Below are 12,975 nucleotides of genomic sequence, written 5' to 3'. Positions count from 1 at the left end.
GAGCAACGTTTAAAGTCATTGTTTACCAATGCTTGTATGCCCTTTTCAAATGTTGCTCCAAATGGTCAAAATATTCAATGTACACAGTATAAAATAGATTCAGTCACAGGACAAAGCATAACATCAAAACGCCAGATGCAGTTTGCGTGTGTGTGCGTGTTTCCTTCTGTCTCTCGCCCGCGAAGTCGTCCATTGTGTCAAAGGTGTAAAAAACGACGTCTTTTCAATTTCGCGTAGAATATTTGGTGCACAAAAATGTAAATTTTCTTGGTTTAAATCTGTTTTTTAGTTGCTTTTCGAACGGTAAGTAGAATGGGGATGACCTGGCCATTCTAATGCGGTTGTTTGTTGACCGAATAACGGGATTTTCGCGATGTAAATGTGGATTTTCCGGAGCGAACCATATTTTCTTCTTCAATTTCTCGTCACCATTCCTCTTCCTGTGACAGGGAAAAAACGAAGAAAGTGCAGCTCCCGATCTGTCTCTTGAATGCCGATTGTTCAAAATGAAAGATTTTAATTCATTGAGCGCAATGAGGCTTCAGCGCTTGAAATCAACAATTTGAGACTGTTTTATCTAACCGGTTTACCTAACCATTTGCATGGATAATTTGTTGCACAAAAATTATATGGCCGCCGCCTAACTGTTCTTATGTTTTCGTTCATTTCGTAGGAATCGCATCGAGAGTTTCCGGTTCACGAAATTACCATCCCAAATACAAATATAGTGAATTATCTGAAATATTCTGGCAAAGTATCCTTCAGCTCTACCCGTTTTAGTAGAAAACAGCAGACGTCGTTTCGGATTTCATCCAAGTTGAAGTGAAAAACTTTTCCGACAAGCTTGTTGCTGAATTGCATACTAGTGATAGGACAGAAGATAGATCGTCGTAAGAAGGATTCATTCGGATACGGTCATCCGGAGGAACCTACTCAAAGCTGGCGGTTCGAATGAGTGTGAAGAAAGAAGCACTGGCCCATATCACACGAATCCAACGCCGTGGTCGTTGCCGTCTTTCGCGGCACCAGCAAGCACTGCAGCAGCTGTACAATGACCGAGAGCCAGGCCAGTGAACATCTCCGGAACCGGCAATGGCAGAAGGCGAAGGGTAAGTTTGGACGTGATTCCATTGATTTTATTTGTAAGTTTGTTTAGCTTAACGTAGTTCCATCGTTGTTGACATCAACTAATATTCTAAGCGCTCTTTTTGCTACCGTTGCACAGTGGTCCTAAAGTTATATTAAACTGGACAAAACGTTTATGTTGTAGTGCTTTTTATTTAGTTGCTTTTAGTTGCTAGTTTTATGGTGCCTTAGGGACAGTTTCTTCAAAAGAAAAAATCTCAAAATTGTTAAATCAGGGTGGTCCAAGTGATTCTCAAGATCATAGTACAATGCAATGTTGAAAAACTTTTAATGCAAAATAACTTTGCTAAAGAAATCATATTTCTGGCCCTTATAATTCAAAAGATATCATTTTGTTAAGAAAAATTTAGGGTGAAATCTAAAGAAAAGTTTTTCTTCCAAGATAGTTTTGATATGCTCATTTATTGCAAAAATTTTGTTTTGAAAACTGTTAGAGCATTTATTTACTACTTAAAAAAAATAATTGACTTAGGCAATGTTTTATCAAATTTTGAACCGGCAGACATTCGAAAACAGTGGGTACCTAGAAATGGACTGCTGCAATCCCTATGAAATTTGCTATGTTTATTGTCAAGCTAGCATATATTTTTCGAATGGGTCTGTGTCATTTGGCATAATGATTCATTTCATTTATTTAGTTAACATCAAATTCATGATAATACTGAATCAACCACTTGCCGCCATAATACTCGATTTGCAGCTGCAGCTCTCCAACGTCGTTCACGCCCAACACTCGCCAGATCACGCTCCACCTGGTCCGCCCATCGTGCTCTCTGCACTCCACGCCTTCTTGTACCAACCGGATGGTTAGCAAACACCAACTTTGCAGGCTTGTTGTCCGGCATCCTTGCAACATGCCCATTGTATCTTTCCCGCTTTGGCCACCTTCTGGATGCTAGGTTCGCCGCAAAGTGCAGCGAGCTCGTGGTTCATCCTACTCCGCCACACACCGTTCTCCTGCACACCGCCGAAGATCGTCCATAGCATGCGTAGCTCGAAAACTCCGAGTGCTTGCAGGTCCTCCTCAAGCTTCTTCTGGCAGGCTTGACAGAAACTCCCTCGCGAGAAAATGAGGAAGCGATTTTGGCGATTTTCTGAGGAGTGGAAATAAAACTCAGAAATCACAACGCAAATCCTCAACAGCCCCGAGCGCGAGCTTGCCGCGCAGCGAGGAGTTTGTCCAACACTCATAATTGCTTGTTGTGTTTCTCACGTCCACTCACACTCAAAAAGCTCTCGCGAGTTCCACTCCCATACAAAGAAAGACTCTCGAGGCGAAAATCGCACTCAAAAACCCAAAATAATCATCGGCTCTTTTTTCGTTCCCCTCTTCCTCGCTCAGTTTTTATTGCCTCTCTGTTTGGGGTTCGTTCGCTCCCTCGCGACGAGGCAAAAGCAAAACACCGCTCTAGAGCATGTTGCAAAACTCTTTTGATTTCGAGGAGGATTATCAAGCCTGTCTTCTGGAGCCCGTAGTAGGCCTGACTTCCGCTGATGATGCGCCTCCGAATTTCACGGCTCACGTTGTTGTCAGCCGTCAGTAAGGATCCGAGGTAGACGAATTCCTCCACCACCTCGAAAGTATTCCCGTCTATCGTAACACTACTACCCAGACGGATCCGGTCGTGTTCGGTTCCGCCTACCAGCATGTACTTTGTTTTTGAGGCATTCACCACCAGTCCGACCTTTGCTGCTTCGCGTTTCAGGCGGGTGTACAGCTCTGCCACCGTCCCAAATGTTCTTGCAAATGTCCATGTCGTCCGCAAAGCACACAAATTGACCGGATTTTGTGAAAATCGTTCCCCGGCTGTTGAGCCCGGCTCGTCGCATAACACCTTCCAGAGCGATATTGAAGAGTAGGCATGAGAGTCCGTCACCTTGTCGCAGTACCCGGCGAGATTCAATTGAACTGGATAGTTCACCCGAAACCCTTACGTGGTTTTGCACACCGTCCATCGTTGCTTTAATCAGTCTAGTTAGCTTCCCAGGAAAGCCGTTTTCTTCCATGATTCTCCATAGCTCTGCGCGGTCGATACTGTCGTATGCCGCTTTGAAGTCGATGAACAGGTGATGTGTTTGGACCTGGTATTCACGGCATTTCTGGAGGATTTGCCGTACGGTGAAGATCTGGTCCGTTGTCGACCGGCCGTCGATGAAACCGTCTTGATAACTTCCCACGAACTCATTTGTTTTAGGTGACAGACGACGGAAGATGACCTGGGATAGCATTTTGTAGGCAGCCTTCCTTCCACTTTTCCGGTAGCTGTTCGGTTTCCCAGATCCTGACTATCAGCCGATGCAGACAGGTGGAAAGTGGGCCCATCTTGATGAGTTCAGCTGCGATACCATCCTTACCAGCTGCTTTGTTGGTTTTGAGCTGGCGAATGGCATCCTTAACTTCCCTTAGCGTGAGAGTTGGTTCATTTCCGTCCTCCGCTGCACTGGCGTCGTCGTTTCCTCCGTTGCCGTGGGCTCCCGTGCCTACGTTCTCCACGCCGTTCAGGTGCTGATCGAACTGCTGCTTCCACCTTTCGATCACCTCACGTCCGTCCGTCAAGAGGCCTCCGTCTTTATCCATGCATATTTTGGCTCGCGGCACGAAGCCGTTGCGGGATGCGTTGAGCTTCTGATAGAACTTCCGTGTTTCTTAGGAACGGCACAGCAGTTCAATTTCTTCACACTCCGCATCTTCCAAGCGGCGCTTTTTCTCCCGAAAGAGGCGGGTCTGTTGTTCCCGCTTCTGTTTATATCGTTCCACGTTCTGTCGAGTCCCTTGCTGCAGCATTACCGCCCTCGCTGCGTTCTTCTCCTCCAAAACCGTTCTGCACTCTTCGTCGAACCATTCGTTCCGTCGATTCCGTTCCACGTACCCGATGGTGCTCTCGGCTGCGTCGTTGATGGCTGCTTTCACTGTACTCCAGCAGTCCTCTAGAGGGGCCTCATCAAGCTCGCCCTCGTCTGGCAACGCGGCCTCGGGATGCTGCGCGTATGCTTAGGCGACATCCGGTTATTTCAGTCGCTCTAGGTTGTACCACAGAGAACAGACATTTAAGCTCGAACAAGAATACGTCGAAATCGTGTGTAAAGGATTTAAGTGTACCTCAACGCCACCAACGGGGACTGCCCCACACATAAAGTCGGTTTGACCCCACGATGGCAGTGTTCATCGTTAAAATACACTAGCCCACAAAGCGACACGAGCGCCAAACGGCCAAAAACGGCGAGCACTGAAAACAAATTTGACAACACAACAATGTAAGTGATGAGACGCTAGCGCCGCGCAACGGGAGCATAACCACATACTCTGATATGACCGTTACAAAGTTTTACACAAGGCAGAAAGCGAAGATAGACGTCTGTTCTCTGTGGTTGTACCGTGGCGGTCGCTGGTACCGTACATTGTTGATGACGGAGTGTTTTGGGCGCAGTTTGACCATCACCAGATAGTGGTCGGAGTCGATGTTGGCGCCACGATAGGTCCTGACGTCGATAATGTCGGAGAAGTGCCGTCCGTCAATCAGAACGTGGTCGATTTGAGATTCCATCTTCTGTGGTGATCTCCAAGTGTAACGATAAGGGAGGCTGTGTTGGAAAAAGGTGCTACGTATGGCCATATTTTTGGAGGCGGCGAAGTCAATGAGTCATAGGCCGTTTTCGTTCGTTTGCTGGTGGGCGCTGAACTTACCAATCGTCGGTCTGAATTCCTCCTCCTGGCCTACCTGAGCGTTTAAATCTCCTATGATGATCTTGACGTCGTGGCTTGGGCAGCAATCGTACTCGCGTTCGAGCTGCGCGTAAAATGCGTCCTTGTCATCATCAGTGCTTCCGGAGTGTGGGCTGTGCACGTTTATTATGCTGAAGTTGAAGAATCGGCCCTTGATCCTCAACCTGCACATTCTTTCGTCGATCGGCCACCAACCGATCACGCGCCTCTGCATATCACCCATCACGATGAAAGCTGTTCCCAGCTCACGTGTGTTGCCGCAGCTCTGGTAGATGGTATGATTACCTCTAAACGTTCGCACCATGGATCCTGTCCAACACACCTCCTGCAGCGCTACGATGCCGAACCCGCGGTCCTTCAGTAGATCGACGAGTATGCGGGTGCTCCCAATGAAGTAGAGAGAGATCGGCAGTCCCACGTACCGAGGTTCCAATCGCAAGTCCTTTTTGTTCGCTGGGGTCGTTGCCGTTGGTCTCGGTTCGTATTATTTTGTTGCTGATTTTCCGTTACAATGGTTTTTTTTATGGCTGGCTCGTAGGGCCTGACACCAACCCCCTACTTTCCGGAGGACCATAGTGCACAGTTGAGCTTAGAGTCCTTCCCTGGCACTCGGACGTAGAGCAGCCGCCCCTAACATGGGGATCACACGCTGTTGTGAGCCGCTCCTCCTGGAGAACAGATTGTTATTCGTTATTTGTCCCAGAAACAATCCAGGATCTTTCATCAGATCACTTTCCTGTTGTGTTCACATTCAATGCTGCTGCCTCCTTCAAGAGAGAACTACGACAGCACAAAAACTATAAACGTGCCGACTGGTCCGTCTTCTTCAACTCAGTTTCAAGAAGCTTGGACCTTACAACTCCCCTAATCAACCCTACAACTCCCTTAAGCGATGGCTTGCACTCCAAGGACAAAATTGACACGTTTGTAGCCGCTCTAATTGAAGCAGAAAGAGTTTCTGTTTCAGTCATCAGCAGCAGTCCTCGAAAGTGTGAGCTTCCAGATCGCATCAAGCTCCGGAACGTTTGCGGAACGTTCGACGAAGACAGTATTGCCGTACAAAAGACCCATTCCTGAGAAGAATTGTTGAACAACTCAATTTGCAAATTCGTGAAGAAATGCTGCACACAGGTTCCAGAATTTTGGGACTACTATCCGGAATTTAATCAATGGAAGCAGTAAGTTTTGGAAAATAGCCAAGCACCTTAGGAACAACATCTAATACCAACCACCTCTTCGACATGGGAACCGGCTCATGGTACCTGATCTGGAAAAGGCAAATACATTGGCAGAACATTTTGCCAACGCCCACAACAATCAACTTCCTAGTGATCTGGAAACAACAATAGAAGTGCGTAACACAAATTTGAAGACTTGACCAGTAACACCTTACTAAACACTGACGTCGCTACTTTCACTAAACCGAGTGAAATAAAAAGAATCATCCAGAGATTTAAAAGCGGAAAAGCTCCAGGGCAGGATGGAGTTTGAAACATTATGCTGAAGGGACTTCCCCGAAAAGGATTGGTTTATTTAACTAAAGTCGTCAACACTGAAAGACGACTTGCGGTTGAAATTACTATTCTGAGAGTCAATTTAAATACACAACGCCACTAAATTTGTGCAGACTGAGTTTTGTTTTATTTCAACAGATATATGTTTTCAATTTTACCATGGAGCCGATTTGCAATTAAAAAAAAGTTTCTATTCGGATTCGAACTAAGAACCTTATCACTGAGACAACTGATCTTAAGAAGGTCATAACTTTGTCTTATAAAATTTCGACATAAGAAAAAGTTTTGATTTCCATAAGAAATTCTTATGATATCATTTTATAAGACATCTTATGAAATATTTTTACGCAATATAAAACAAAATCGCAACCTGGAATCGAACCAGGGACCATGGTCTCTATGGTGAACTTTGCATACAACCGGTGACGGACAGACATTGGTGAGCTCTTTTCATTCTATTGTTCTGTTTGTTGGGGCTGCTCAACGAATATATGGTAAGTGGGGGCAGGATGGGTCACCTAAGAAATGGACCCCTATAACTGTCTGAATATAAATCGCATTTCTCTGTATTCTACCACGACTCTCAGATACACTAGTCAGCTATGATACAAAAGTATAGAAAGGTCATAAAGTTTGAAACCTGCTTCTTGACAAGCAATTTTCAAAACATGACCCATCTTGCCCCACCTCATTTTTACGGGGGCAAGATGGGTCAGCTATCAGAAAACTCGATTTTTCTCCAACAAAAAATACTAGGGTGGGGTGGGGCAAGATGGGTCACCTAAGGATGGATCACCATTACTTTGTAAATACAAATCGTATTGGTTTGTATTCGTCCGATTCTCTTTAATACACTAGTTAGCTATGCTAAAAGTTGATAAAAAGTTCATTAAATACAAAATATGATGTTAAACAAGCAGTTTTAAAAAGTGATCGATTTTGCGCCGTGAAAAAAGTGCGGGGCAAGATGGGTCACCTTTTAAGTAATTCACATTTTCTTAACGAAAAACGCCAAAATATAATATTTGTTCCGCATTCACATATGCTCCATATCCATACTGAGTAAACAAGAGCTACTAGTAAACATTTTATAAATTTATTTGGAACATAAAAAACTTTATGATTTGAGTGGTCCTAAAGCGACTTGAAAATCGATGTTTTCACTAAAAAATTATCATAATTTTATGTTATAATTTTGAGCGTTCATTTCGCTTGATTGAAGTCATTTATAAGATAGTCTTGTAATAAAAAATAAATAACTTTTGAATGCTCCAAAAATACGCTTAAAATTGAAGGTGACCCATCTTGCCCCGCGGCCGTTTATATGGAGATTATATGGAATGTATCGCGTAAGAAAAATGGCTAAAATCCATTTTATTTTTTATTTCCAATGAGAGAGAATAATTTTTCAATCAATGCCCCAAACTTTTGTATATTTATGCTGGTCATCTAACAAAATTATTAACATAACCAAAATATGAGTATTGTGCCCGAAAATAGCACTGACCCATCTTGCCCCGCCCCACCCTATATCTTCTATTTTTTCTCTATACATCTAAGCTTCACAGACGTACAGATTACATGAAAAAAGTGTTGGAACATATCGGTGGATTATTCTCAGAACTAGAATATTTTTGTTCAGGTAGCCATGAACGGACTTTGAAAACTTATATTTTTTGTAGGAAAATTTCAAAAATAGTTTCACAAACTCTCAGTGCTCTAATTGCTTCGATAATGTAGGTCACAGAATAGCCTTTCAATGAAGAATAAAACATTTTCAAAAACTATGCAAACATACCGAAAAATTAGGGTGACCCATCTTGCCCCGTCTACACAATACACGTAGTTATATGGAATGTATAGCATAAGGAGTATAACGAAAAAATATTTTATTTTTTTCTGTGCAAGGAACGTAAAGAATTTTTAAAACAATATATCACTTTTTTGTGTATCCACTTCGTTCATCTGGGAAAATTATTGAAAGATTCAAAAAATATATAGTACGGTTGAAAACGGTACTGACCCATCTTGCCCCCACATACCATATATTTTCAAGATATCATAAAGTATTAAGAGAGTTATTGACAGTGCTATTATGGTCATTTTGTTGAGGCTAACACTTCTAGTCTACAGATATACTTATTCTCTTATTCTTTGCGGAGTAGAATATTCTTTGTAAAGAATAATTTTTATGTGACTAATTAAATCGTATTGTTCTCTTCTTTTTTTTTAGAAATATATGATCAAATCTTGGATTCATCTCCGACTGATCCTAAACTACCAAAAGAGCGCACCATCTCGTGTCTCTATGGTAGAACCGAATGCTGTTTGGAGCTAAAACAATACGACGTCGTCACAGAAGATTGCCACCGTTTACTAAAGCTGCTGAATGGTACAGACCGTGCAACAGATTCGGCCAGTCCAACTCCGTCGTCAGCTTCGTCATCATCTTCATCGACGTCTAGTTCTTCAACACCGAACAACACAACCGGGACAACCGAGTCGAAAGTGAGGAAACGGTTGATTCACTCTTTGTTTAAACAGAGAAAGTTTGTCGAAGCCGAAAGCATCCTGCAGGAGTGGTCAGATAATCATAATTCCCACCAGGACATCAACCGGTACCTGGAACGTCTGAAGATTGTTCTGAAAATGGCATCGGCTAATTCATCGCCTACTCCTGCTTTAAGTGGAGTTGAGCAAACATCACAGCCTACGGCGACAACGGACAGCCCATCGTCGTCACCGGAGTCCACGCCAACGTCCACCATTTCATCGCTTTCATCCATCAACGATGAATACGATCAGATCGAAACAAAACTAGAAAATCTCATTATCAACAACCTGCCTCCTGATCGATACACCAAGCAGTTGAGTCAAATCGAAAGCAACTTGCGAGGAACACCAGGAACTCATACGCAATCCAATGGCGAAAGCAACGGGGACGACAGTAACGTAGATTCCAACGAGTCTCGGGAACATCAGTCCAGTGAGAAAGAATCGGACTCGGGTGGCGATGGCAATGATACGAAAACATCGAACGGTAGCGACGAAAACAACACTAGTGTCCGGAGTACCCGAAGCGACACAGAGCAAGGATCTAGAGATTCTACGACTGCGGGTAGCGAGAACCTATCGGCGTCGGCTGAGGCCCCTGCGGATAAGTCCTCATCGTCGTCAAACACCTCCGGCAACGTAAACAATTTCCAAAAGCAGCTGGACAAAATTACGAACATCAGTTGCGTGTACTGTACGTTGACCTTTGCGGACCGGTCGGAGCTGCGGGCGCACTGTCAAACCGAAAGCCACCAGAACATCATTATGTCGGACGAGGGTAAGTGTATTTTTTGTTAAAAAAATCTTACAGTTTCATTGTTTGAAAAACGTATGGCGTAAAGCTGTAATCCATACAATTTTTCATACTTGTTTGTGGGTAGAGGTATTTCGCCTCGCTCTTGGTGATTTTTCAAGCCTTATTGTTGCTGTCTCTTCAGAGGAGCAAAAAGAAATTTGAAAGCGCATCACCCTGCAAACCGTTAACGAAGAAGGGCATCTCCTGCATTACAGGAATATTGTCCTCCCAGCAGCCTAATTTTCACCTCATAGGGTCTTCTTAACCTCGACCAGTGTTGCTTTATCGTCGTTAAATATATTATTCTTCTTCCTTTCATTCATCTTCAAACTGTTTTTCCGGAATTACCCCGTTCGGCATAAAGTCATAATAGTCGTTATGCGTAACAGTCGCTAGTCATAATTCTGAATTAAGGACAGACTTGTTAGAATCCCAACATGGCCGCCACAATGGCCGACTTTGGCACCTACTCACGATTTCGAAAGCACAAATCTCTTCGTAAACAAAACCAGCGCACCTGAGCTTCTTATTTAAAGCTAATTACAAGTGAGCAAGAACAGAATAATGAAACGCACTGCTGTTTGAAGCTTGCTTCTTGAGATTTGTGCGTTTGAAGCTCTGATGCACTGTTGAAGCGGTATTTCAAGACGTTTGTCCTTAAGACAAATGGAGTTAAACATACTCAACCCAAGTAATTTGTGCTTACTTTACTGTTGAAAATCACATCTTTTACCTTTCTGAAGTTTTCTCGCGTGATAAATGTTTTTTTTTTGTATCGTGGCATCACCTAATCCCAATCATTTGTTTTCGGTTCCTAATTCCGTTCCGTCCGTCCGTGGACGAATCACGAGATATTTAATACACTTGAAAAAAAAAACACAGATATTTATGCGTTAAATTTCACAAGAAAATGATGAATGCTACTCCACTTATTGTTTGTCAAACGGTCATTATGCCAAAGATCATCATGTATCATGAATAGCAGCGTGCCGAATGCCCGTTATGCCAGACGGGGTAGATCTGTTTCTTCCACCTTGTTGTCACCATTGATTTGTCTGTCAGTAAATTTTCTTCGCGTTCTGGCGCAATCTTGTGCCAGGCACCATTGAAAGTAGCATAAAATCTCCGCATAGCGTTCCGAACAATGCTTTACTACTTTTACTGTTAGGAAAACAACGGAATGTTAAGGGGTTAAGGCTTAAATTACCGTGATTGTATAAATCGACAGTTTCGGGGAATAAATACGCTGCAAGTTTACGGCGAATCGATCGAACGAGGGCAGCACATGACAAAACAGCTAATTCACCATTTTTTCTTCATTGTTTCTTTCAAAAAGGTCGTGACTGGAAATGGCGACCGCCTCCACGTGGCTACACGGCGGAATCATACACGCTATGTGAGAACTACGTGGAAAACCAAATTTGTCATTACGGTAACCAGTGCGTGGAAGCTCACGGAACCGATGAACTGAATGAGTGGAAAGAACGTTTCCAGTATCGGACAAAAAAGCTTGAACGCGCGAGAGATAAGGAGTTGTATGGAAAAAGTTACACCGAACAGTTGCTGGAACGATGGGTCCAGGCGCCCAGCCCGGACAAGGTAATGAAGGAGAAAATTGACGGGGTGGAGGAGTCCTGCTCGCAGGACCTGGTGACTACGGTGAGCTCCAAGGTGAGCAAGCGGGAATGGACGTTTGTGTTGAAGACGCGTAGGCTGTTGAAGGCGGTGGCACTGCTCCAGGATGCCCATCGGAATCACTTCATTATAAAGCAGATCTTCCCTGGCGAACCGAGAAGTGGCAGCGTCGGTAAGAAGATGGGTCAAACAGTAGCCGGAAACAGGGTAGTAGAAGCGGAGTTGATGTCTGATCAGGAATGGGTAGCTTCTTCGGAAAATAAGCATGGTGATCATATGAACGAGGCAGGTCCCATGTTGGAACACAGAGTGAAGGTTGTGTTCAATACCGACATCTACGGAACGTTTCGACAAGCAGTGGTGTTCGACCTGGGAAGTGAGCCAGTTCTTGTGAAGCATATCTGCGTTGACGTTGTTCCCGTTACAGAGGTAGATAAGATACAGGAAATTCGCAAGGACATTGTGATGTCTACGACGGAACGATGGGACGAAACCAATTCTGAGATGATAGAGTTCACGACGGCCATCATTCCACACATGCATACACCTGCCTATGCTGCAGACGCCGAACGCGAAAAGGATCTACTGGCCAGGTATCCTCTACCGAAAGCAACATCCTTCGTACTAACGCAATCTACTATCACAGAGAAAAAGGTAACCAAGAACAATTACCGTAACCGTACTCACGAACTGCTGTACGTGGAAGAGATTGCCCGATACGAACAAATAGCTCGGTACAATCTGACAACGAGACTAACGATAGCGACTAATTACCTGTTGACTCCGAGTGGCATGGCCACTAGCACAGCCAAGTACTCCCATTCCGGTGAACTATTCGCGCTAATGAAACTCGGAAAAGATGTTTCCGAAGACACCTCGGCGGGTCGTTTGATCCTGAACAATTGCCAAGCAGTACTGATTGCCTCGAAGGATCCCGTCCCGCCAGGAGAGAAGCGCAAGGTTTACGAGGCCGTCATTGAGGACAAAGGGAAGAACATGATATATCTCAAAGTGTCGGCTAAGGCTGTCGCCGGTCTCGGATTAAAGGCGGACACCGAGTTCGTTGCAGACATTCAGTTTCAACCGAACCGCCTTACCTACTGCGAATGGCATCACGCGATCGACAAAATTGCCGATTTCAGGATAATTTTCCCGGATATCTACCTGGAACCAAACATCCCTTGGACGCCCCAGCGTCAGTGGGATGCCTCGCTGGATCCGAAACTGAACTCCAAGCAGAAGGAAGCAGTGGTGGCAATAACGACGCCCATCAACGTAGCCCTGCCCCCAATTCTCCTAATCGGACCGTTCGGTACCGGAAAAACCTACACACTGGCGCAAGCCATCAAACAGTTGCTACTGCAACCCGAATCGAAAATTCTCATATGCACGCACTCCAACTCGGCGGCGGATTTGTACATCAAGGACTATCTGCATCCGTGGGTCGAGGATGGGATGGAGGAAGCCAAACCGTTGCGCGTTTACTACCACAAGCGATGGGTGGCCACGGTCAACAGTATTGTGCAGAAGGTAAGTTATGTCATCTTTTTATTCACGGTTTTTTTTAGAAAACAGAACTACTTCAAGCCGAGTGACCGAGAATAGGT

General features: G+C 44.4%; 1 protein-coding gene across 2 annotated transcripts in view; it reads left to right on the top strand.

The window, feature by feature from the left end:
- The first annotated feature begins 147 nt into the window (after positions 1–147).
- LOC109431990 (probable helicase with zinc finger domain) overlaps positions 148–12,975 on the top strand; it is a 29,778-nt gene continuing 16,950 nt past the window's right edge. For both annotated transcript variants that reach the window (XM_062859653.1, XM_029854395.2), the window contains exons 1-4: positions 148–303; positions 674–1,109; positions 8,618–9,715; positions 11,070–12,898. In XM_062859653.1, coding sequence (XP_062715637.1) covers positions 1,052–1,109; positions 8,618–9,715; positions 11,070–12,898 — 2,985 coding nt within the window. In that variant the 5' untranslated portion in view covers positions 148–303; positions 674–1,051. The remainder of the gene's footprint in view (positions 304–673; positions 1,110–8,617; positions 9,716–11,069; positions 12,899–12,975) is intronic.

This window comes from Aedes albopictus, chromosome 3 (assembly GCF_035046485.1).
Source record: "Aedes albopictus strain Foshan chromosome 3, AalbF5, whole genome shotgun sequence".
NCBI classification, from domain to species: Eukaryota; Metazoa; Arthropoda; class Insecta; order Diptera; family Culicidae; genus Aedes; species Aedes albopictus.
Note: the sequence above shows the minus strand (reverse complement) of the source record. Positions and strands in the feature narration are given on the sequence as shown.